The following is a 26,834-nucleotide window of genomic DNA, read 5'->3' as shown; positions in this document are numbered from 1 at the left end:
AACTTAAGATTACATAAGATTACAGTTTTCCTAACACATCAGGAAAGAAGTCCAAAATACAGGACAGACGCTGCAATACTCTACACCTGAGGCTGGAATTGGCATTCCCTGGTCAGGTTTTCTTTTCTTCCCTCCCCCTCCCCCCTCCCCCACCCCCGTCACCACCCACCCAATGATGGTGACAATAACACTACATTTGCAGCCATTTCCAGTTTTCAAAATACTTCTACATATACTCCATTCTCTCCAAAATGTGGGGTATTCCCACAGAGGAATGAACTAAACAAATGTGTCTTCAACGACAGGATCTGCTAAATATTTCCTGTTGACTGAGCTACAAAAATGCCCATTTCTCTCATTACCCACTCTTATATTCTCTGCAGTTCCCTACACAAAGAAACAAGATTTATCCAGACAGCCAATATTAAGGGGCTCATTAAATGCTGAATCAATTCATGTAACTAATCTAAGTCTCAAGCAGAAGGTGACATAGATTTGAATCTAACCTCTTCTACTTTGTGACTTTCAAAACTTCAGACAAGTTGTTCACACTTTCGGAAGTCAGTAACTGCATTCGAAACAGAGCTTCACCCCTTAGCATAAAGCCTGGCCCGTAAAAGGAGCCCTCCAAACTGTGTTATTGTAAGTCCTACTTACCAATAAAATATTGTCCTCAGGAGGTATTTTTTCTTTTCCTAGCAATTTAAGGAATCATATCAGGCAAAATCCTGTGGTTTCACTGGTAGTGAACAAAAGCAGCTTCCATTTGGTTTAAATTCTGATTCAAGCCTACAAAATTAACTGAAAGAAAAAGAAAGTGTACATCTATTGTCTAACAAGGCTTTGGGATGTGGTCTGGGAACTTAAGAATTGCTGTCCTTTATAAGTAAATCCTCTTTGTGACAACTGCTCATGATATGTCACTAACACAGCTTGGCTTGTCCGCAGATAAGAATGTAAAAATTCCCTTCAAACTAACAGAAAGCAGGAGCGGAAGGTAGTTGAACAGATGAGGCAATTTCACGTGTCTTACGAGACGAAGCCAGAGCCACAGCACCACGTTACAAACCCCTACCTGGTCTAAAAGCAAGCTTTCTAAAGCATTAACTAAGAGGATAAGGAGCTACCATTGTTGCAGGCTTAAAGTGATCCACTTTCACTGGGGCTCCGGGTAGTGGGGCCCTCATTGAAAATGCAAAATCCCCAGCTGGGGGTAAGAAGAAGAGAAAATGTTTAAGATGCTCAGCTCTGGAGTGCCAAGACCAAGGGTCTGCACATTCCAATACTCAGTCTCCTCCTCAACCCTTACCCCTCCACCCCCCATTATTCTGGAGCAGGTCCTTCCCAGCTCGGCCATTCAGTGTCAGGGAGACTTGGAAAGTGCCCGGGAACTGCTGAGAGATGGAGAAACACACAAAGGCTCCCTTCCACAAAGCATTCTTTCACAGAGGCCGCCGTGTCTATTAAATACGGCCCCTGATCGTGCATCCACTTCTATAAGGAGATTATGAGGACCACGAGCTCACTCAATTAGCCCCACAAAGTGTTTTTTAAACCCACTGCAGGGAGGAGAAAAAGGTATGTGTGGCAGGGAGGAGGGAAGACTTAAAATTAGTAGCAGGGGGCCTCCCCTCTCCTTGGCAGTTCCCAGGGGAAAAGAAGGTGTACACAAAACTGTCCAAAAAGGCTGCTGCAACTCCTGGGTTGAGCTGGCTGGCACCCGCACAATTCCTTTCCTACACTTGCATTCTTATATTGCCAGCTACGGGCCATTACACACTCAAAGTAGTCCTTCCTAGATATAAGTCGTAAGAGAGGCATAATTCTCTATGCAGTAATATGTGCTTTTCCAACTGCTCCTCAAATCTTTGGAAGTTGGAAGAACAAAATGCAGTAAGTAACTTTCCAATAAAATTTATGATACATTTTCTCAGAATATATACCAGTATTAATGAGGTGCCCAAGCATGTACACTTAAATTATTAAAGCACTCATGGGCCATCATTGGCCAAATGAGTGATTAAGTTTTTCACCCCATTATTTCCTCATGATTACTTCTTCCTGGAGAACGAAGTACTTACACAAAGAACAAGTCAGCCCATAGCAATAAATGGAATGTACTTTTATCTAGACTTATAAAAGATAAGAAATCTTTCACTCAAAAAGTATTTTTGAACCCCTGTAGTAAGATGTGTATTATTTTATAATTCACAAAGGGATTTCAGAGACAGTTGTTTGATATAACAATAGCTCTGAAGTATTATTTACTCTCATAGGTGCAGAAACAGGCCCAGAGGGATTAAAGTGAAAACCTTGGTTCTTTGCATCCAAATTTATCCACGCATGCATCCATCCACCTATCTACTCACCGTTCCAGCCATCCACCCACCCAGCTCCTACTGAGGGTCTACTCTTGCCCTAGGCACTCTGTAAAGATTCTGTATTAAAGATTCAGGGAAAGCAGACTTAGTTTCTTCCCATAAGTAGCTCACAAGAGCAAGTACAGAGTTCTAAGGGGTTGCAAAGCAGCAGTACTGAACCCAAACACAGTTGTAATAAAAGAGACAACTTGCTAGAATTAGAAACTACACTTGGTTGTATAGTATAGACAATTAAGGCAATGCCATTATTGAGTCCAAAGGACAAACCCAGCGTTCTCTTCATACAACAAGGCCTCCACTACTCACCAATATTGAACTAGCTAATAAAAAATGAACCTGATGATAGTATTTGTTCCAGAAGATAAATAACTGCACAATATATCCAGGAAGTCCCGGCAGCCAGGCTGTCTTTGACACTTACGTGAAGTCTGAAGATGAGGTAAGTGAAGCGTAAGTGTCACTGGGCACAGGTAGGTACTCCATTAAAGGTAGCTTACTGTTCACGTGCGACAAAGTATTTCAGAACAGGCTAAGTTCCCTGCTGTGATAAGCAGAAAAGTTCATCCCTGGGAGATGAGCCTGGAGAGGCCTGGAGCCAGGATCCATTTGGTCCAAAGGCATGAAGTGGACACAAGGCGTGGGAAAGGGGACAGAGGCCAGAACTGCTGGTCAAAGGCCCATTCTAAGAAAATAATGGGAGAGCCCAACTCCATGCTATGAGAATAAAGGCTAGCCATCCCCTATATTTTTCTGAAGTTATACAAATGCTCTTATAACTCAAGCAACAAAGATTTCCAGGGGCCTTTCATTAAGAATAAAACAACCCCCCAAAACAGCTGCTGTTTATACTGGAGCTACAGAATATGCTCTTTGGCCTTCCATTTTCTCCCCAATGAATAATGCTACCCAGGTGAAATTTTTTCAAATTCCAAACTTACTTTTAAAATCCGAATCTTTTTAAACTCATGGAGAAATATTTTGAGAGTCCTAGAGTTTCAAACCATCTTTAGTCAAGAAAGGAAACGAAGATCTTTCAAGGAAATCAAAGACAGTCTATAATTTCAACACACACAAAAAAGCTAGTTTCTCACTGCTTATTTTTAGTGTTAATTTCATAAAATGAGAAAGGTACCGAATTTCCCACTGCTCTGGGTCACTAAATAGAGGACTTGATAGTCAAGGACTGAACCTTTAAAGCTTGGACCATTTGAAAGCAAATCCTGCCCAAGCCCTAAAGTATGGTAATAAACTTGAGTAATTAATAATATTATAGTCATATCATACAGGTCTGTACGGATTATTGATAAGAAAGTTTGGCTACGTACTTAACTTTTTAAAGTTATTTAAGCAAAGTTTTTCTACAATTCTCTTCCATTTTTTTATGCAACGACCTAACAGGGTTGACAGTATAGGGAATATAAATATGCAGGAGCTTTCTGGCCTACATTTTGAAAGAGAAAATATTACTCTGCACTTGTATTTCCACCATCATTTGCTGCCTCTCCCCTGAGAATAAGAGGTTATACCTGAAAGGCATGGTAAGAAGCAATTTTATAGACATGCCTTCATTATAGTCCTTCAAGGAAGCTAGTACTCCCCATTTCGCAGATCAAGAAATTAAGGCTAGGAAGCCAAGTCCCACAGCCTTTGTACACCTACTTTGTAATTGTTCTGGAAAGACAAAATAGTTCTGAAACTCACTGAATGGGACCGCTGTGGGGAGTGCAGGGCTTTGGTGACACAAAGTGTGTTCCCTCCCCTCAGATGTCTGAAGGGCACACACATCTTCTGAGAGATGGAAACTCATCAGCTTGAGGACAAAATGCCAGGTTTAAAGTGAAGCTTGTTAGAGAGGGAGCTATCACAGATTATTAATTTAGCCTTCTCTCCTAGTGAGTGTTTGATGTAAATGGCAAGGGTTCAAAGGTCAAAGAGGAAGAAGTATGTGCTTTAATTTCTCCCCCCTAGAGGTGCATGAGTGTTTTCTATTAACAAAAACCCTGTAGCCAACAAATCCTGGGCTTGGATCAAACAACCCTCCATCTTTTAAGTATAACATCACAGGGAGGCATTTCAAGAGGAAACCAGGCCCAGACAGACCTGCACTACCAGGGAGAAGGCTGTTCTGCCCTTTGGGAATTTGAAAAGCATCTTTCTTTTTGCTGAAATGGCTTAGTGGCAGACAAAAATGTCCCCAAATAGTCATTCTTGATCTATAGATAGGGACTAAACTGAAAGAAAAAAAAACACACACACACACAAAAACCCCAGAAGAAGTGGGCAGGGGCTGAAATAGAGCCATTTATACCTGAAGAACCAACCCTTTTGGCCACAGCTTTTAGAAATAGACATTTAGGTAGCAAGTTTAGTCCACTGAGTTTTGTCTGAGTTAAATGAAAATAGCCAATACTTAACCTCTATTACAGCATACAGCACATAGCAAATGCTCAATCAATAGCAGGTAATATTATATGACCTTCCTTTTTCCCAGCCATTAATAACATAGGAGAATCATCCTACTTGATTCTCATCCTCATTGCTGCTCAAAATCTGGAAGTGAGGGGTGGAACGTTAAATTCTGAATCCCAGCAATGAATCCCTTTGTAGACAAACCACTAACACTTTGTGAGACCTCTGACATCAGGCATTGTGCCAGATAGTCTCACAGATTTTCTTATAACCCTATAACCATGCATGTACTCCCGATTCTCACAGCGAGAAACTTGAGGCTTTGAAGGACAGCGAGAGGCCTTGCTTTAAAAAAAAAGTCCGAGTTGCTAGAAACAGGCTTTTTTGTGAGTTGGCCTGGGTACTGGCTGTACTTTTATAACCCCTTTGGGTGAATGCTGTTTCAAACAACAGACTTTGAAATGAGCTTTGGAAGCCAGAGTGTTGTAAACTGAGGATAGCTGGAAGCGTTCAGATTTCTTGTCACCTTTCAGGAAGGCCTCTGTTCTCTTTAAAAATGGCTTTTCGTTTGCAGCACATCCCGAAAGCCTCCAAGAAGGTAAGCATTCCCATTTCCTCACAGGACAGTCCTAGGAGACTAGAGAATGGGGTCTCAGGCTGCTCAGTCAGAAAAAAGAAATAAAAATCCAGGTTAAGGGTTTATAGGAAACACACAGAAGAAGAGTAAAGCGTGGTAATTGTTTACAGGCCACTTGTGAGTCTTTGAAAAATGCCATAAACAAGAAACGTGGCTTGGGAGAGACTTGCCTAAAGTTTATCCTTTAGACAATCCCTCCAGTCCCTGTGACCCCTCTGCATCCATCAAGCAAAGTCTCGGTCGTTGCATTCACATAATCTCCGGGAACTGACCCTGGTCCCCCACTGTTCCCAGGTGGCTTCCTCGTCTCCCCAGTAGACTGTCTGCTCCAGGAAAGCAGGGTTGTACTCTGTTGACTGCTCTGTCTCCAGTGTCTCCAAGAATGCCTAAGGAGCAGTTTGTGAATGAAGAGTTACTTATTTCATCATTTACTTAATTGTCCTGGTTACATTGTTTACACACAAGAATCATTTCTAAAGTTTTAAAGATGTTATACAGTGGTGTGACTGTTTTAAGAAAAAGTATTTTTACAGAATTCTAATGTGATCATAAAACTAAGAAGAAATAGCCCTGGCTGGTGTGACTCAGTAGATTGAGTGCCAGCCTGAGAACTCAAGGGTCGCGGGTTCGATTTCCAGCCTAGGGCATGTGCCCGGGTTGTGGGCCAGGTACCCCAGTAGGGAGCATGTGAGAGGCAACCACATATTGATGTTTCTCTCCCTCTCTTTCTTTCTCCCTTTCCCTCTCTAAAAATAAATAAAATCTTTAAAAAAAAAAACAAGGAGAAATAATCTAATGACTATCTCTATTATTTTGATTTTAGTCTCATAACTAAGAGAACCAGTGCAAAAAAATCAAATTCTAATGAAATGGAAGCTACTGAAAATTACACTGTCAGGTGCACTGCTTGGTAGATTGTATGCACGTTGTAAGTATATTTAAAAAATGGCAGAAGGAACAATTATGGTCATGGATACAGGCTTCCCAGCTCTTGATTCAACGTCACATATTATGGGAAATGGCACCACACACCTTTACCTCAATAACCTATGAATGAGCTAAGTGAAAATGTTATGTTCAAGTCCTGTAACTCTTGAATCTGATCAGATAGAAGACAAATTTTTGGAAGGTAAACTAGAAAGGGATACTTATCATACTCCATCTCATTGATAATATTTTACTATGTCAAAATGAAATTCCCTTAAAAATGAATTCTTGACAACTCTGTCTAAAATACATGCTAATTATTTTTGTAACTACAAATCTCTCAATCATTTATTAAAATCCAATAGAATGTATATTTATGTTCGTTTGAAAATGTATTAACAATTATTTAGTTTTAATTACCAAAATAACTAAATGCAGGCTGTGCAATAACCACACCCTAACACACCATCTCTTCATGACTTTTCGAAACATCATGAAACAGACACAATCAAGCAAAAAAATTAGAGATGGGCAAATGGAAATTGGTCAAAAAACTAAAATTTGCAAAACACAGATTATAAAGTATCTCCCATCAGGTGCTTAAAAACATAATTCTGTCTGAAATGTGGTATGTCACGAAACATATTAGGTTATTAGGATGCATCTGTAATAATAGGTTTATAAAATATAAACTGCACCAGTATGGGTAATTCCAAACCATAATCATCTCACATAAAACTACAATTATATTTTAATATATAAATTATTACAATTGCCTTCTATACTAATTGATTTGGATGCTTCCACTAACCAAATAGATTAAGCTGTCCCAGATTATTGTGCTAACATAAGACCATCAAGTACTTCCTATGTTTCATGCAGGAGCTCAGTAAATAGTTAAATTTTTAAAGGGGGGTGGGGAGAGTCCACAACTACTAAGACACTAGCCAAGATGCTCAAAACCATTCCCATATTCTTCTGCATGTAATGATGACAGCGATAACTGTAGTGAACATCTCTGTTACCTCCCCACGGCCCAAATCACTAGATTACGCAGTGCTCATGAGATGTGGGTGGCACTCAACCCCATGCCCAGCTCCAGGAGTAGCTCCTGACTGGCACAAACTGATGTCATCCCAACCTCCTGCATTCCACTAACCACAGTGAAGTCCAAACAGGGTGAACCCAAGACATCCTACAGTGGGTGGAGGCGGGAGGTATCCTGTTCTGAAGAGTACAATGAGCCCGAGTGGCCTGGAATCACTGCGCTCATTTTACCACAGGCAAAACCAGCCTGAGACTTACCTAATACCTAGAAGGTGACAGAGCCCCAGAGTAACAAGGAGAAAACATGGAGCCAGGGCTCTGATCAAACTGTGTCTAAAGCTCATTCATACTATCTGTAAACCTTTCAGCTATTTAAGCCAACAACCTCTCTGTATCCTTTAAGGCAGTTTCAGTTGGGATGGGTTGTTACTTGCAAGTCAACACATTCTATGACAATGGCGACAATGACAATGAATCTATGACATACATTGTGATCCTTAACAACAACCCAGGGTTGAGATGGGTATTTTTCTATTTATAAAGTGAGAAAACAGAGGCTATGAAGAGGAAAAAAAAGGTCTTGTCAAAAGTTACATTGCTGGTAAGCTAAAATTTCAACTGCCTTTAATCATCGATAGCTCAGGAGAGAATACCTGTAAATATGGAGATTATCAGTGTTGCCTCATACTTTCTATAGTGACCAGTCTTATTTTCTTGAATCAGTATTCTGTTGCAGCTGTCCTACCTTCTTTCAATTCATAGCCTTGGCCCAGGGGGCCTTTGTTGATGTACACACAAATACACTCTCATCGTAGTTACATGGAATTGCAAAGGTAAATGTGGTGATACCACTCCATGAAGATTAAATACCTTTGTTACTCTCTCCACCTCTACCATCCCATACAATGAGGGTCCCCAATAGCCAGGGGGATATTTCTAAAGCAAAAGTCTCCCGGTCACTCTTGTGCCTAAAATCTTCCAAAGGCTTCCCATTTCAGTCAGAATAAAATCCAAGCTCTGGTCTCCACAGTGATCTTATCCTTTCTCATCTTCCCCACTCCCACTCTCCTTCAGTGCCTTCTTTCAGCCCCTCACATACACCAAGCTCATCGTCCTCCGCTCAGGCCCTGGGCCTCCTACTCCCCCGGGTGTGTCTCAGACTTCTCATCCCAGGCTTCTCAACACCGTTCCTGCCTCAGCTCAGCTCAGCTCCAAAAGCAGCACCCGGCCTCCAGGCCTCCTTTGAACAACACCTTAACCTACCTTATTCTCCCTCATAGAACTAAGCAGGTTCCAACGTTATCTTTAATTTCTGCATATTTAAATACCTCCCTCCCTCTTTTAGAATGTAGGCCCCTCAAAGGCAGGGACTCTGTTCTGTTACCACTGTACCCTCACACATAGAGCAGTTCAGACAGAAGTTCAATCAGTAGTTTCTTAACAGGTTGACTAAATCTAAAAATCCACACAGGCTATATTAACCAAAACTTTTCAATAATGCTTTATTTTGAGCTGAAAACAAGATCTGCAAAATCCAGTACTCCCTCCTAGAGATTCTTATCTATCCTGGATTATACTTTATTCTTTCTAATCCTAAACATATTACCCTTTAAGTAATGAAAGCAAATTTCTTGTGAGAACAATGCCACTTAAAAAAACAACTTAAGAGTAGTAGAATTGGGCACTCAAAGAAAATAAAAAGTACATCGGAATTTTTAAAAAAAACACCTCTCACAACTCAACAATAAATGGCACACAGAAACTTCTTGGGAGTAACAGAAATTTTATAAAACAGAATGGTGGTGATCATTGTACAAATCTACAAACTTAATACGTTGTTTTTTAAAATCCACAGTAAGGACACAACCCAATTTAAAAATGGGCAAAGACTTTGACATTTCACCAAAAATATACACGTATATACTAATGGTAAATAGGCAGATGAAAAAATGCTTGGCACCATTAGTCATTAGGGAAATGTTTATTAAAACCACAATGAGATATCACTTCCCACATTTTACAATCACTAACATTAAAGCGACGGACCCAGTTAAGTTTTAGTGAGGACATGGAGCCATCAGAACTTTCACGCATTGCTAGTGGGAATACAAAATACAGCCCCTTTGGAAAACAGACTAGCAGTTTCTTACAAAGCTTAACATACACTTAACATATGACACAGCAATCCCAGCCCGGAGATATGAAAGCATATGTTCCAACAAAAACTGGTACATGAATAAACGTACAGGAATGTTTATGGTAGATTTACGACCTCAAAAAATTCCAAATGTTTTCCAGTTGGTGAATGGATAAACAAACTAATGGTACACCCACACAATGGAATTCTACTCAGCAACAGAAAGAAATGAACTATTGATATATACGATATAGCTGAATCTCAAATGTGTTATGCTAATTTAAAAAGCCAGACGCAAAATGCATACCATGATACATCCACTTATACAACATTCTGACAAAGATAATATTACAGAGATGGAGATGGTGTTCAGGCGGTCCCGGCGAGGGGTGTGGGGGACTGACTGCAATGACATTTTGTCTTTGTCCTACAAAAGACTGACTACAAAGAGTCTGAAGGGCTGATGAAACAGGTATTTTCATTGTGGTGATACTACATAACTGTGCATTTATAAAAACTCATGGAACTCTACATCAAAGAGAGTACATTTTCAAACTTATTAGGATGGCTATTATTTTTTTTAAAATACAAGTGTTAGAAAGAATGTGGAGAATTTAGAATTCTTGTCCACTGTTGATAAAAATATAAAATGGTGCAACCGTTACGGAAAAAAGCATGACTATTCCTCAAAGAAATTACACATAGAATTATCACATGAGATAGCAATTCCACTTCTTGGAATTTTGGGTATAGACCCAAAAAACTGAAAGCAAGCGTTCAAATGCTTTGTACTACCCATGTTTATAGTAGTATTATGTACAGTAGCCAAATGATGGAAGCAACCCAAGTGTCCATCAATAGATGAATGTACAGATAAAATATGGTATGTACATATGATGGACTATTATTCAGCCCTAAAAAGGAAGGGAATTCTGATTCATGCTACCAGGTGCATCAACATTGAAGACAGGATAAGTGAAATAAGTCAGTCACAAAAGGACAAATGTACAATTCCACTTATATGAGATACATAGTGTAGTCAAATTTATAGAGATAGAAAGCAACCAATGGTTGCCACGGACTGGGAGGAAAGAAAAATGAAGAGTTATTACTTAATGGGCACAGAGTTTTAGTTTGAAAAGATGAAAAAGTTTTGGAGATGGCTGAGCAGCAATGTGAACGTACTTGATGCCACAGGACTGTGTATTTAAAAGAAGGTTAAACAGAAAATTGTATGTTATGTATAATTTACCACGATTTTCTTAAAGAATGAAAAAATATTTGCTACACTTCACCAAATTTTGGTTCTGAAGTTTCAAAGCCACATTAAAAAGAGTGAGCTTTTAAAAAAAAAAAAAAAAAAAGGTGACCTTGCTATTTGCAAAAGGGAAAAAAATAGTACATTTTTCTGTATGTAAACCTATGAACAAATCAATCAATCAATGTAATACAATGGAGAAAGAGTACATCTGAATCATTACGACAAGAGTTCACTATAGGCACAGCTCAGAAATATTGCAGATTCAGTCCCAATCACTACAATAAAGCAAGTATCACAATAAAGTCACATGATTTTTTGGTTTTCCAATGCATATAAAAGTTATATTTACATTATACTGTAGTCTATTAAGCATTTCCTTATAAAATGTATATACATATTTTAAAGCATATTTTATTGATTATGCTATTATGGTCGTCCCATTTTATTCTCCCATTTATTCCTCTCTGCTTAGTTCACATCTGTGGGTTGTACGTACAAGTCCTTTGGCTTCTCCATTTCCTAACCTATTCTTAACCTCCCTCTGTCTATTTTGTACCTACCAATTATGCTTCTTATTCCCTGTACCTTTCTCCCATTCTCCCCTCCCACCCTCCCCGCTGATCTCCCTCCACGTGATCTCTATTTCTGTGATTCTGTTCCTGTTCTAGTTGTTCGCTTGGTTTATTTTTTTTGTTTTTGTTTTTAGGTTCAGCTGTTGATAGTTGTGAGTTTGTTGTCATTTTACTATTCATAGTTTTGATCTCCTTTTTTTTAGATAAGTCCCTTTAACATTCCATATAATAAAGGCTTGGTGATGATGAATTCCTTCAACTTGACTTTATCTGGGAAGCACTCTATCTGCCCTTCCATTCTAAATGATAGCTTTGCTGGATACAGTAATCTTGGATGTAGGTTCTTGCCTTTCATGCCTTTGAATACTTCTTGCCAGGCCCTTCTTGCCTGTAAGGTTTCTTGTAAGAAATCAGCTGATAGTCTTATGGGAGCTCCTTTGTAGGTAACTGTCCCCTTTTCTCTTGCTGCTTTTAAGATTCTCTCATCTTTAATCTTGGGTAATGTAATTATGATGTGCCTTGGTGTGTGCTTCCTGGGGTGTAAATTCTTTGGGACTCTCTGAACTTCCTGGAATCCTGGAAGTCTATTTCCTTTGTCAGATTGGAGAAGTTCTCCTTCATTATTTTTTTCAAATACATTTTCAGTTTCTTGCTCTTCCTCTTCTTCTCTGGCACCCCCACTGATTCGGATGTTGGAATATTTAAAGTTGTCCTGGAGGTTCCTAAGCCTCTCCCCATTTTTTAGAATTCTTGTTTCTTCATTCTGTTCTGTTTGAATGTTTCTTTCTTCTGCTCAAAATCATTGATTTGAGACCCAGTTTCCTTCCCTTCATTATCAGTTCCCTATGTATTTTTCTTTATTTGACTTTGCATAGCCTTCATTTTTTCCTCTATTTTGTGACCATACTTAACCACTTGTGAGCATCCTGATTAACCATGTTTTGAATTCTGCATGTGATAGTTTGGCTATCTCCTCATCATTTATTTCTTTTTCTGAAGCTTTGATCTGTTCTATCATTTGGGCCATATTTGTTTGACGTGGTGCACCTGTTATGTTGGAAGGGGCGGAGCCTTCGGTATTGGCCAGGGTGGGGTAACCCTGGTTACTGCACTGTGGTGCTGTATGTGAGGGGAGGGTCGAAGAGGGAGCAATGGTGCTTGCTCAGCTCTCTGCTGGCTTTCAGTCACTTCCCCCAATACCCAGAAGCAAATTGGGCCCTTCTGGTGCTGATTCCTGGGTAGGTGGGTTTGTGCATGTTCTAGGACCCTATGGATCTCTCCAATGGGCTCTCCTGTGAGTCTGGGGTTTTTCCTGCCGCCACAACCTCCGCAGGTTTTTACCTCCAGAGGTTTTGAGGCTTTCTTCCCCCCCTCCACCCCGCACTGGAACCCTTGGTTGGATGGTCTGTCTTGCTCCCCAGCTGTTCCTCCTGGTTTACCCGCATACAAATAAATGTGGGACCGCTGGTCCGCCGCAGCCTTGCCTGCCTGGTCCTCCAGCCACCTGTCCTCTCCGCCCCTCCTACATATGTCTGGATGAATATTTCTTCTTCAACTCCTTGGCTGTCGGACTTTCATACAGTTCGATTTTTGGCAGTTCTGGTTTTGTCTTTTCTTTTGCTTTTAAATGTGTTGTTGTCCCACTTTTGATTGTGGGAGGAGACAAAGTGTACCTACCTATGCCTCCATCTTGGCCAGAATCAATAATGTGTACACATTAACTAAAAATACTTTATTGCTAAAAAATACTAACCATCAACTAAGCATGTTGGGAAAATGGGACCCAGACTTACTCAATGCGGGGTTCCCACAAACCCTCAATTTGTAAAAAATGCAATATCTGCAAAGTACAATAAAACAAAGTGTAATAAACATGGTATTCCTGTACTGTATTCAGAGTTGGCTCTAGGAGTTTGTTTTTTGTTTTTGCCAAGAAAAAGAAGAAATCACATGGAATGTATGAGTTTTTTAAAAAATTCTAGATATAAAACAATAAAGCTACATTTAAATTTTTTTCTCCATGATATGTTTTAATGAAGCTGTGGTTTCCCTTCTCTCTCTACTGGAAGAGAGAAACAAATCGCCTGCCACAGACATTTCAAATTCCAGACCTCTACAGATCTGGGGTCTTTCACCAGCATCTTCACCCTTCTCTAATCGGTCCTTATCATTAAGGGCATGACCAAAAGAGTTACTGGAAAACAGTTATACTTGCATTGATTAGGAATAAGAATCCAAATTCCTCACTCGTACCACCCGTCTGCTGTCATGCTAAGTCAGCCACCGTGCTTTCTTTCAGTTCTTCAAATATGCCGAAGTCCTGCCTTTCCAAGCAGGCTCTTCCCTCTGTTGGAATGCTAGTCCCTCAACCCTCCCTTGATTCTCTCTTTTTCCTTCTTCTGGTCCCCCAACTGCTCCCCTGTTTGGCTCCTCCTTCTTCTGTTAGCCCTCCAAATCCACCCCTGATTGGCTCCTCCTCTCCTTCACTTCCTCAGATTCCTTCCCATACCACCCAGCAGAGAGTTTTCACTCCCACTCACCCTTTCCAGTGAGCATTTACTGAGTGCTTCTTAGTGCCTAGCACCATTCCGCAGGAAAACAGCGAGAACGAAGGCTACCTGGGGCAGGTATGTGCTTGGAGTGTTGGAAGGACAGCATATGTGCATGTGGGAAGGGTGGATGCGTGGTGAGGGAAAGGGAGATAAACCACAAAGATATTAGGGGCCAGATCATACCTGGCTGTAAAGGCCGCTGTAATCTGGGATTCAGATAGGTACCGTCAGTGAATTTTAGGCACGAAAGTAACATATCTGACATATTTTTAAAGACTCTCCCTGGTACTCTAATAGTCCTTGGTTCTTTCATAACACTACTCAAAACTTGTAATGTATATTTATTTATATGATTATTTCTTTCATGTCTATTTCCCCTAGTAGGTGGTGTACTCTATAAGAATAGGGATCATATCTCTATTAATCACAGACTCACATCCAAGTGTAGTACTGGGCATATTGTATGTGCTCAATAAATATTTGTTAAGCAAATTAACCAATGAATTTAACCTCTAGGATAAAGTAGGTTTAAGCACATAATCTGCAAGTATGCATACATTTTCCCATTGTTTTATATTCCTAAATGTCCTCAATATAAATCCAACTTTCTCTAACATGAAAAAAATTAAACATCAGAAGCACCTAACACTTGGAGTTCTCATCTGCTTGATACACTGATAGACACTTTTACTCATCTTAAACATTTTAAATCTTTAGTAGCAAGCAAAGGCTCAAGACAATTCACTCTAAAGTAATGAAATTAACACATGATAACAAATTTCTGCTACTATGTTTCATAACTATTACAGAGTTACACAGTCTACTATTTAAAGATGGGCACACAATTTCTGTAGGACAGACATTTTCCAGTCCTCACCACATGCCAGACACAGGGCTAACCATACCAGGACCACGGGCAAATAGATCTGGGCTCTTTTTTTGTGGGAGTTCATGCTCGAATAACTCTAATCTGTACAAAGCTTTCCTGTTTGCAACTCTTGCCCACATTTATTATCTGAATAGACATGTATGCAAATAAAATTTTCCAGGCCTCCTTGATGGCCACCTGAATTTACACTATCTCTGGGGGCCTCAACCCATACCAAATGAAAATTGGCTCACAATCAGTACAGAGTCTAGTCCCTTCCAAGGCTACTGGTGAACAAATATTCCTGTTTCACATAGGCTCACTGAAATCAACTCTGGATCCAAGAGCCAACATTGCCAAAAATCTCAGTTCTCCCAGCTTTCTCCAAACCTAGCCAGGGCAGCAACAACCCAGTGACAGGGAGCAGAAGCAGCAGCAAAGAGCAAAAAACTGGCTCTCCCGTATTGGCCAAGGGCAACTCACATTCAGAAAATGCTACCCAAGACAAACACAGCACCCACACTTCAGCACCTCCTGTCCCTGGACTGCCAGGAAAGACACTGGCTTTGGAGAAAGCCAATCAATAAACATGCCTGAAATTAGGACAAATGAGTCCAGCACCCTGGCAAGGGCCAGAAAAGTTCCATGAAGTTTCATTTGAGTTCGCCAATGATTGAGGATGGCCAGAAAAACCCCCAACAGGTCTTTCTGTACACCTCTCATTTCCCAGAGATAAATGTGATGATCACAGTAAAACTTTTAATAATATTTACATAATATACATATACCATCAGTAAGGCCATAAAAAGTATCCTCAAACCGTTTATAAATATCGTAACCCATATCAGGGAGGTGATGTACTTCAAAATTTCTTCTTCAAATCTTTTTGTGGTTAAACATAGCCCAGGCATTCTCAAGGTTTTTCAGCTTCCCTGTGATTTCTTTTCTATAATAGAACCCTCGCTTTATTTTCAAGTGACATGGAAATATGAAGACTATTTTAAATTTGTTATTATTTTATATACAGAGTCAGAGCAGACTGATGAATCTGTACTTCATTCTATTTATGGGTTGTTAATTTCTGGCCCTTCCTTCTTTTAATTTTTTTTTTTTTTAAAGAAAGTTGGCCATCACATACTAGACTCAGTTTGTCTTGTTTCCTTAACATCCGCCTTATCAGCTCTGCTGCAGCTGAAATGATTTCAAATTGCTTCACGACACACTTGGATTTTCTCCCCTAATAATTCCTTCTTCCTGCCCATGACTGGCAGGCTTCTTCCACATTGCAGTAATGTGGGACAGCTAATTATCTACCAATCCACCTTGCTATTCCGCACTTGGCAACTTTTATCTGCACAGGACAGCTGCACTCTCCCTGTTTGAAGTAAAATGTCAGTCTCTGCTAATGCAACAAGACTTACATCACTAATGATGTCTCCACACTTTGAAGAAGCAACTCAAAGCCTAATTAAAAATTCAGATTCATTCTCACTGGCTTGCCGATTTCCACTGCCCTTCCACCAGGGCCTTCGAGTAGCTTTTAAAATACTCCATGCAAAAAGAAAATTTCAGAAAATATCCAAGGGGAATCAAGAAAAAAGTGCTGCAGTCTTGGTCTTTGACAGAGTCTTTAAAATAACTGTTATGGTTGGAAGAGAACCAGTATGTTATCACATATAACAGATAAGAATTTACTCTACTGGCTTCTACCCTATAATTACAATAAAGCACACTATTTCCAGGGAAACTAGGGACCAAGCTACTTTCCAGTCGATCCACTCCAGTGTCTAGGCGTTAGAACTTTTCTAACTGTAATTACCTCCGAAATTATTTGACTATGTAAATGTATAGTAGGGGAAACATCTTTTGAACTCAGAACAAAGAGAGCAAGGTAAAAAGTCATTTACATGACATCATGACATTGTGTTTCATTATCAGGTCAAATAAACAGCTCTTCCAAAGTAATAATACTATTGTAATTTTTGGAGGAGAAGGAGAAGGAAGACAAAGAACAAACTTAACTTCTTACTCCCAGTGACTGAACAACTGTGAAGAGAGATGCAGGTCCTGAAATTCAATATAGAACTTTGCCCGAAAACTACAGGTAGAATTTCCTTCTGTGGCTTTTACAACACACACCCACACACACACACACACACACACACCCCCCCGAGTTGTTCCTCCCCCAAGTGTTTTTTTTTTTTTATTCTTTATTGTAATAAAAAATTAATTCTGGTGGTACAGGTTCACAATTATAAATAGCAACTGACCATTTACATTTGCTCTTTTAAAAAATACCTAAAAACACTAAAGTCAGAATTTTTTTGTGTTCTTTCATTGGCTCACTGATTTCTAGGTATTTAATTAACAACTTTTTAAAAAAATATATACTCACCTGAGGACATTTTCATTTGCTTTCTTAGCGAGGGAGGAAGGGAGAGAGAGAAACATTGACACGAGAAAAGCCCGGACTGGTTGCCTTTGTTTGCACCCAGACCGGGGATCGACGCTGGGGCGGGATCATGTGAGTCTGGAGCTGGGATGAACCCGCAACCTAGGGATGTGCCTTAACTGGGAATCAAACCCACAACCTTTAGGTTACAGGATGATGCTCCAACCACTGAGATACACTGGCCAGGGCAGTAACAACTTAAAAAAAAAACCCAAAACTCAGCTGCCAAATTAAGAGTATTAGCTGCAAGTTCTTGGCCATAAAATAACTAAGCCAAACATGTTTTTTCACAAGAGGAATGTAAAGGTTCTTAATTAAGTCAACTTTGCTTTCCATTTTCAGGCAACCTTCTTTTGGAAAAAAGGAACTCCCACAGGATAGTACAGTACGTGAAAAGGGTCAAAGCAAGAGTCCTAAGCCTAAAACTTGAGTTCTAAGTCTACCGCTTACTGCTGGTATGATATCCAGGCAGCCAGTTTCCCGCAGGGCCTGTTTCTCATCTGTAAGATGAGGGAAATAGATTTGACTTTCTCTCTGGTCCTTCCCAGTTCCCATGGCACCCAGTGATCTGTGGACCTGAGAGGTCAAGAAGAAAAGGCATGCCAAGGGCAGCCCTGCTGAGCCTGGATTTGTACAAGCCACGAGGGCAGACCACAAGACCACAGTGGGAAGCTAGCCAGCCAGCCAGTCTGTGAGCCAGAAGCAGGAAGACCACAAAGCAGGCCCTCCCTAAACTGAGCTTGGGGAGGCAGAGTCTAGATACGGTTCAGGCTCTGGCTGCTGGTAGCTCCTAATGGTACCTGGATCCTAAATCCTTCAGCTGGTGTTATAGATTCCAAGCTTTCTCCAGATTTCTAGGTCCTCTCTCCCAGAGCACGTCTCCAAATACAAGAGACTCAGGCACAAGCAGCAGCTAGCTCCCAACTCAAACCCTGGTAAGCTACTGCCAGGCATGTTGACACAAAGGGGAGAACCTAGTTAGGAAAAGTAGGCATGCGAAGAGAGAAATGGGTAGTGACCACGTTGTTTGAGCCCTAACCTAGCCCTGCCCCCAAATCTACCCCACACTGTTCAATTACATAAGGCAGTAGGTTTGTTTCTCATTCAGGCCAATAAAAGTTGGGTGTACTGTTACTTGCCACATAAGCTGCAACTGATGTGACGGGTCCGAGGATCTCATGACGTTACCTCTTCTGCTCTTACTCTTCCCTGTCGCTCTCTAAACTACAAACCTTAATGCTGTCTTTCCATTCCCCAAAGGGGCCATTACAAAGGAGACTTCTGAGAACACCATTCTTTGACTAAGCAACTCCTATTCCTTCCATTTTTTCCAGGAGGACTTCCAGAATCTCTCTCCATCCCACTGGAAGGTCAACATACTTTCTCTAAGCATCCAGAACCTCCTCTCTCATAACCTTCATTGTATCAGAAATTAACGGATGATGGGGCTCTCAGATCGATCATAGCTGTTCAATGTTTATTTGGTGCCAGGCACTATTTCTTCAAGTAACTATGATGACAAGAAACCTCATCTTCCAAAGCAATCCAAATTAGAATTCCATCAGAACGTTTTCCTTTCTATTACACCCAGAAACTTGCTTCCCCATGACCTTACACACAAGTACTGATTTTACCTCCTAGAACCCCCTGAATAGTTCTAATCTAGTCACTGTAAATTGGTAACCTCTAGCCTGATCCAGCCTGTAGGCATGTTTCGTTTGGCCCCCAAAAATCTGCGTTAGTTGCCAACATGTTAAGAATCAAGAGGGTTCGTCTAAAAAGCAGATATCCAGCTTTTCCGGAAAAACAGAATTATGTGGTAACACTGGACCCACAATGACACTGGCAACAACTGGAGGTGCTGAGGAGCACCTGCTTCCCTTCAGCCCTAGGACGTGCCCCTCCAGTTTACAACTGTGTCAGCCTTCATTACTGACCCGCACCTGGCTCCCATCACTGATTTTTGTCTAAGTGACCCCTGTAAATGTTCGATTCAGCAACGCTGAGTGTAATCTAGATTCCATATTTTAGAATTTCTTTCCATACTGTCTTGACTGATACAAATTGGTTAGCCCCCCTGATAAGAGGTGGCTACCCTGTACTTCTGTCCCCTCTTAGCCTCCATTCTGCAAAATGAGGCACCCAGCGAACATTTGCTGACAGGCTGATTATTAGACAAATATTATATATAATTCTGTTTTTCCTCTTCAACCCTCCTCTCTCTCCCACCTACAGTTTATCTTGCCTCATCCCTTTCTCATTCCTTCCTCCTCTGGGAAGGGGAAAGAACAGGGGTAAGAAGACGTGGTCCACACTGCATGGCACTAAGAAAACATGGAACCTCACAGCCTTCTGGGGAAAACCAGGCCTGAAAATGAGGGCCACACGGCGTGTATAAGGGAGGATAAAAGGGTCCCCGAGGAGCTTCCCAAAACAAGCTTGGGCATTACTTCTGGAAGGCTGATGAGGTTGCTCGGCAAAAATACTATTTGTAAAGGTCTTGGGGGCTCGGTAGTGATGGTTTTGCTCAGGCATGTCATAAAAAATTGTACATATATACCCTCCAAAATATTTGTGTTTATTTGTGGGTTGCAAATTCTAAAGGCTAGTGTACCAATATTTTGTATATTATAAAACAGTTAAAGTACAGAAATTCAATAAGGATGAAATAAAAAATGGTACTGATAGAAGGATGTGATATCTGGAATTAGCTGCAAAAGAATCAGGGGGAGGGAAAGAGTGGGTAGAGGCAGACAGGACGCCAGACTGACCATGAGTCAATACTGTTCAAGCTGCGTGAGATACAGCGGCATTTTAATGTTATGCTCTTTACTCTTGTGTATTATTTTTCAAATCTTTGTAATATAAAACTTTAAATAAATAACCATGAATAGCAGGTCTAATATTTTCTTCGTCAACCCCCAAGGAGGGTTTTGCACCATATCCTTTTGTAACCCCTGGAACAGAGGACTGACCGCATTGAAATACGCAGGTTCTAAAAATTAGATTTCAGTTTCATTCAGGCTTGGGAGCTATACCTTTGTTGCCTTCCAGGTTCTGTGCCCTGGCACTACACAGTGTCCTATATTTATTTCTGTTTACTGACTGTTCCTATGTTAGACCTTATGCTAAACACTTTTCAAATATATCTCTCCAGTAACCAAATGAATCATTAAAACACGAAAGTTCAGAGCAATTTAGTAACATGATGAAAGTTACGCAGTTAAAACTATCCTTGAATGCTAACTGTAATTGAAAAATAAATTTTTGTTATACTGTTGCCCCTTCATATTTTGAATTTCCACACACTTTTACACCAGGTCCAAACAGATGCAAAATAAATCCCACTGCACATAATACCAAAATTCCAGAGTTCTGCAAGGTTCCTGTCTGCTCATCCACTTAAGCTCAAGGAAGGAACTCCTCAAGCAGCAACCAGAAATAGCACCAAGTTATAAAGTGTGAAACCATCTCCTTTCCCTCCCCCTCCCCCTCTAGACTCAAGCATGATTGGCATGAAAAACATTAAGCACAGGCAAGGATGCCAACTATAAGACAGGTATTAGGGGAGAGGAAGCGAAGGAAGTCCTAAGCACAACAGGGATAGTCCATCGGAAGTCCTTCGACATGCTTTTTCTTGGGCTCATCCTCACCAAGTTCAACTCAGAGTCATCCATCAATGGTCAATTTTCTTCTACTCCAAATATTCATTTTCAGAAGAGAACATGTCAGCAGGTTTTCCATTATACTGGACACAAGGCATAGAATCAAACCATATTGTCTGCAAATACAGGTGATTTCTCACCTCTAAAACATTCTATATTGCCTACGTACATATTCGAAGCATCCTCAAACCTGCCATTCGTGGTAATGAGGGACACTATTTAAGGGAAAATACAAACCTCACCTAAACATTACTGCATATCAGCATGCAGGAACAACAGCAGAGCCACCAAGATGTTTATGTCCAGTAACCACAGAAGCTCCAGGGTGATGGAAACAAGACATGGGGCCGTATGAAGAGGTCACAGCCATGCCCCATTCAGGCATTTAAAGTACACCAACTACCTTGTCCTCTACTATCAATGGAAATCAGAAATGCCTGAGGAGCTACTGATTTGGTTGCCCTTTAACTCTGAGACAGCTGCTGCTTTCAAAACTGGCCTATGTGTGTAGAGAGTTCACTGAACAGGCTGAAGGAGGAGTAGCCACCTTCTGAAACCTCACCAGGTGGACCTGGGCAGCCGGCTTCTGTACTCACATAATGCCCTGGTCCTCTCTCTACCACGGCACTAACCCACCGCATTCTAACACCTCTCTGCCACTCACTAACCCCTATATCATCACACCTGTTTTTGTGTGTCGCCAATGGTCAGCTGAGAGCTTAAGGGTGAATAAGGACTAGGCTTCATTCACCTTATATCCCCAGCTTAGTCTGACCAGAAGACCCTCATAGAACTGAAACCCCCTCCCCCAAAGTTTGCTGAACATTTGCTGCAGAAATGAACAATGAACTTAGGCAATGCTGTTCAATTGCATACAAAGAGGGCCTCCTTTTCACTTTCAGCTGCAGCCACTATTTACAACTTTGCTCTATATTTTCAGCCAACACCTCGCCCCAGTCGAGCCCTTCAGTTCCTGAAATCACATCTGTCCTGGCTGCTGCTTTTTCTTCAGTTTGAGTTGGAGCTCTGGTTTGTGCTTCTGGTATTTCTTCTGCCTCTACGAGAAGGACCCCCACCCGCTTCCAGGCCACATACAACAGCTGTGTGACCAACCTGCTGGTGTGTCTGCCAAGTTCACAGTGACTATGCCCAGCCCTGCAGAGCAGTGTTAGAGCTAACTTCAAGGAGGGCACGCTGGCTGTGTGCCAGGCCCTCGCTGTTAGGAAGCTTGTATTGTCATATAATGTTAAATGGGCCTTATAAGTGCTTGGTGAAATGGCTCCCAGAGCCAGATATGCCTTCTAACAAGCAGGCATTGTTACTTAGCTGTTTTACCTGTGCAATCTTACCTCCTCCTCCAGATTGTAAATGTAAGGGGCTGTGCTGGAATACCTCCTTGTAAATTCCCTAAACACCTAGCATAGTGCCCTGTGTGCAGTAAGCACTCAATGAATATTTCTCCATTTCAGAAAAACCACATCCATCAACGTTTCCAGTTTCCCGCTTCACATTAACAGGTGCCTTCAGATGTACTCTTCCCATTAGGTCCACAGAGCAAATCTCTGGGAGGAATCATCATTCCCAAATTTGCAGAAGATGATTATCCAACTTTTAAGTGGCAAAGCTGGAAGCCAGTGTAGAGTTCTTTCCCCTTCACCGTGCTGCTTGATAAAAATTTGTTGCATGAATGAATAGGCAAAAGCAAGTCTCCCTGGACACAGCCACTCTCTGTTCCCCAGATCACGATGTAGATGGTTTCATTGCACCGGCCCCCAGGGAGACAATGATTAGGTTTTTGACTCCTACCCATGATGTATGATGTCCTCTACCGGGGTGGGTGGGGGGAAGTATTCAGTGGCAGCTTTCCCAGGGCACTGGCGAAATTAGTCGGTGGAAATCATTTCAAGATTTTTTTTTTTAAAGTTTCTCCCTTACTAAAAAGGAACACCACCACCACCACCTCAAAAAGAGTAAGCAGCCTCCAGGAGAAAACCTCTCCAAGAAAATCTTTAAGAATGACCACTTTTCAAAATGTCTTCTCTTTTAACAAGCACAAAAACTACAAAAACTCTGTCATGGGAAACTACAGTGCTGAAAGAAGGCTGGGGTTTTGTTTGTTTGTTTGTTTTGGGTTTTGTTATTTATTTTTTTTGTAAAATTACCACTTGCAACCTCCTATGAGCAGTATGTGCTGCCCATTCGAAATGCTGTAACAGGCCTTGTTTGAGGACTGACTTTGCAATTTCTCACAATTTAAAAAAAAATGTCTTTGGAGAATTTCAGCCACAACAAAGCAAATTAAGTCTGAAAATAGGTTTTTTTACATATATACTGACATTGAAAGTTTTTTCACCAAATAAGATGCTGCCCTGAAAGATCTGCACTGAGCAGGAAAAGCTAAGGTCAAATGAAAGGAGTCAATCCCTTCTTCAAGGGAGGACATTTTCTTTTTCCTGCAAAGAGACACAAGCTTTCCCTGGCCCTTTCATAAGGAAGTCTGACCTGCTCACCTTAATGACCACATGAGGCTTCCTACCTCTGAACAACGGATTAGCTCTACAGCTATAAAATTCAACATTCCACAAGAGAGGACTAGATGATCTGCACTTTAGGTAATCAACCCCCCAAAATTTCAGCCCCACTGAACAAATTCCTGATGATTATAGAGGAAAATGTGAGGCTTACAGTCTTTGTATCTTTGTTCTAAGGGTCAAAAACCTAACCTGCCTTAGATTTTCCTTTACAAGTACTCCCACCCACACCCCCACCCCCCAAAAAATCTGGCAATCTAACAAACGAAGAGACTCTCCCCAATTTTCCCAGGTGAAGGTAAGTGGCAGATCAAACTACAGCTCAAGAAGAGGAATTTAAATATTAAATACAGTATGTGTTTCTCCTTTCAAAAAAAGGAGAGAAGCCACTTCACATTTTGCCAGACAAAAAACCCTGTCCCCAGGAGGCCAGTTTCCACAATGAGGTTGCAAAGGTGTTAGAAAGAGGCCAGTTGGGAGGAGATAAAGGGCCATTTGGGCACAAACCCCCCACCGATCAGAGCTTTTTTCTAAAGTGTCTCCTTTTCAACAGGGAAGCCTTTTAAAACTACATTTGCTTTGGATCCCTACCTGAATGACAATGTGTTAGGATCCGATTTCACCTTTTGTCAAGGATCGGGTGAGAAACAGAAAAACTGCTGTCAGTATCTTAGAGAAAGCAAACCCTTAACTTATATGAGGGGGAAAAAAAAATCCTAGAGTCTCTTGTCCAGCCCTAGCGATGGGGTGAAGGTGACAAATGCCTACTAATCTTACAAGCACAGTCCAAAACAGCAACATATTAAATTTCCTTTATTAAAAGAGGTGTCTCTATGCAAAAATACAATTGTCTGTGCTCTGAGTTGAAACATGCACCACTGGGGGGGAAAAGAGTCCTAGTTTTTTTTCTCTAACATTTTAGTTCTATTTCCTCTAAAAGTCACTTCACTCCTAAGAACTCTGTCAACAATCATCAGAAATCACAAAGTGCATATGGAAAAAATTATAACTGGATCTAACCCTGAAAGATGTGCATGGAAAAAGACAGTTAAATGAGGTAACTTAAAAGCCTGTCTATTATTCTACAAATGAAGAAGAATCCGACTCTATTGCACTTCATGGCCGGATGTCTGCAAATAAATACTGCACAGAATTATCTTTCCAGCAAACCAACAACTCTTCAATCTCACCTCACTGTTAAAAAAAAAAAACAAAAAAACCAATCGCCTTTTACTTTAGTGTAAAACGTCTGTTAGTTGCTTTAGAAAAACTGCACCATCCTGGGAGGAGACTGGGGAGGTCGCAGAAGGGGGGTGGTTAAAAAATACGTCAGAAACCTGAATCCCACCAAAGCAACTCAAAACACCTCTCCCTCCCGGTGGGAGGTGGACCGGTGGTCACAGTAAAATCGAATTCAGAAACCTATTCCAAGAACACATTCCTGAAAACTTCGTTCTTTCGAAGACCACATTCATCTTCATTATTGTTAGAAGGCATAAGAGAATGAGGCTGTTTTCCCAAAGAATGGTTTAGCAAAGGTTTCAGACTCCCAATATCATCTCTGCCTCTGCCTCTGCCTCTGCCTTTCCGACCAAGTAGGTTAAAATACCGGCAGGATAGAATCTCCAAGTGGTTGCTGTTTAGCAATTTTTACTACTGTTGATTATTAGTAACATCTTCAGGATTCCTCATTAGCCCCCCTCATTTTTTTTGAAGCCCCCCCTCCTCTCCTGGGGAAGAGTGACACCGTAAACAAACTACAGAAATAGGAACCTTATCCACCGTGCTCCCCCCGCCCCGCCCCCCAAAAAGGCACACACAACAAAACAAAAATCGTACAGCAGAGAGCGCGCAACGGACAATGGCAACAGCAAACAGCAATAACAATAAAAAAAGTCTCCCACACAAGAGTAGGGGATCTACCAGGAATATACCAAACCATCCCCTCCCCCAATGCACCCAAGCAGGCGGGGACAAGGAGCGCGGAGTCCGCTCCCGCGCCGCTCTCCGCCGGGACCCAGGTGGCCCAGAAGCAGCTGCTGGTGCCTTCCGTCTCGGCGTCCATTAATGTGCCTCGGTCGGGGGGGACTCGAGGAGGTGGTCAAGGGGGTAGGCTGGGGGCTTCGGAAAACTGTCCGAGCCAGACGGGGCCGTCTGCCCCGGGATGGGTACACAAAGAGGGAAGGGAAGTTTGCAGGGGTGGCGGGGTAAAAAACAAGACCGCGGGGGAGATTCGAGCAATTAGGGAAGGAGATGCGAGGGATCCGGAGAATCTTTGCTGAGATAAAGGAGCTGGACGGGAGGGAAAGTGGGTTCCGTGCAAAGGGCAGAGGCTTCTGCAGAGGAGAAAGGCAGGGGTGGGTACCTGAGAGCTAGGAAGAGTTGGTGTGCAGTTGGGGGTGGGGGGAATCCTGTGCAGAGAACAGAGGTATCCGGTAGAAAGCGTGTGGGGGGTGGTCTGTGCATGCCAGAGAGGTCGGTGCACGGTCAAGGGGACCTGTGCTGGGAACGGGGATCTGCGCAGGAGAGACAAATGCCTGGCAAGTTTGGGGGCGCCGTGGGGGCCACTTACTTGCATGGTGACGACCCCCAACTCCTCGGCCGCCAGCCTCCTCATCTGGCTCGCCAGCACTTGCGCCTCGTCCAGGATCGAGAAGTCGGCGTCGGCCACCGCGCCCAGGAGCCAGCACGCGACCAGGCAGAACAGCCAGAGGGACGGCCGCCGCGCTCCGGCCCCGGCCCGGCCGGGCAAGCCTCGGCAGCGGCGGGCCAGGGCGGCCGCCCCCGCCGTCTCCTCTTCCTCCGGCTCACGGGCCATGCTGCCTCCCCCCACTCCCCGCCGACGGGCTCCAGGCGCCGGAAAGCGGGGAGAGAGCAACGGGAGGTGCGCCCAGGGCCCGCTCGGCGCACCCCGCAAAACTTTCTTCCCCTAGTGCAGACTCCTCTCTGCGCCGCGGCGGCTTTCAAACTTAGGGGGCGCCCGGCTACAGTGCGGGAGCGCGGGCGGCCACCATCGCCGGGCTCCGGAGGCTGGCGGGAGAGGAAGCAGCTGCCTGAGCGGTCTCCGGGACCCCAGCAGGGCCCCCGCGGCTCTGCGGACGTCTCGAAGCGCGGCGGCGCCTGCACCCGGGTACGCTGGCCGCGGGGCTGACAGGCGGAGCACGAGCCGGTAGCCGCCGAGCTTTCGCTTCCCCGAGTCCCGGCGCAGAGAGGCAAGGGCGGCCGGCGGCACCCAGCGGAGGCGGAGCGGCGACCCGACTGCTGGACTGGGGCAGCCACCCGAGCGAGGAGGGAGAGGGGGAGATTTGGGGAGGAAAAAAAAACTGAAAGAAAGAAAAAGCAGTGGGGGAAAAGGGAGGTGTCTGGTGCCACCACGCTGCGCTCCGGCTCCGCGT

At 42.5% G+C, this 26,834-nt stretch overlaps 1 protein-coding gene across 1 annotated transcript in view; it reads right to left on the bottom strand.

The window, feature by feature from the left end:
* CACHD1 (cache domain containing 1) overlaps positions 1-26,532 on the bottom strand; it is a 205,165-nt gene extending 178,633 nt beyond the window's left edge. The window contains exon 1 of the mRNA XM_054574183.1: positions 26,012-26,532. Coding sequence (XP_054430158.1) covers positions 26,012-26,257 — 246 coding nt within the window. The 5' untranslated portion in view covers positions 26,258-26,532. The remainder of the gene's footprint in view (positions 1-26,011) is intronic.
* Positions 26,533-26,834: the final 302 nt, after the last annotated feature.

This window comes from Pteronotus mesoamericanus, unplaced genomic scaffold, assembly GCF_021234165.1.
Source record: "Pteronotus mesoamericanus isolate MK-2021 breed Mesoamerican mustached bat unplaced genomic scaffold, CSHL_Meso_final contig_105, whole genome shotgun sequence".
NCBI classification, from domain to species: domain Eukaryota; kingdom Metazoa; phylum Chordata; class Mammalia; order Chiroptera; family Mormoopidae; genus Pteronotus; species Pteronotus mesoamericanus.
Note: the sequence above shows the minus strand (reverse complement) of the source record. Positions and strands in the feature narration are given on the sequence as shown.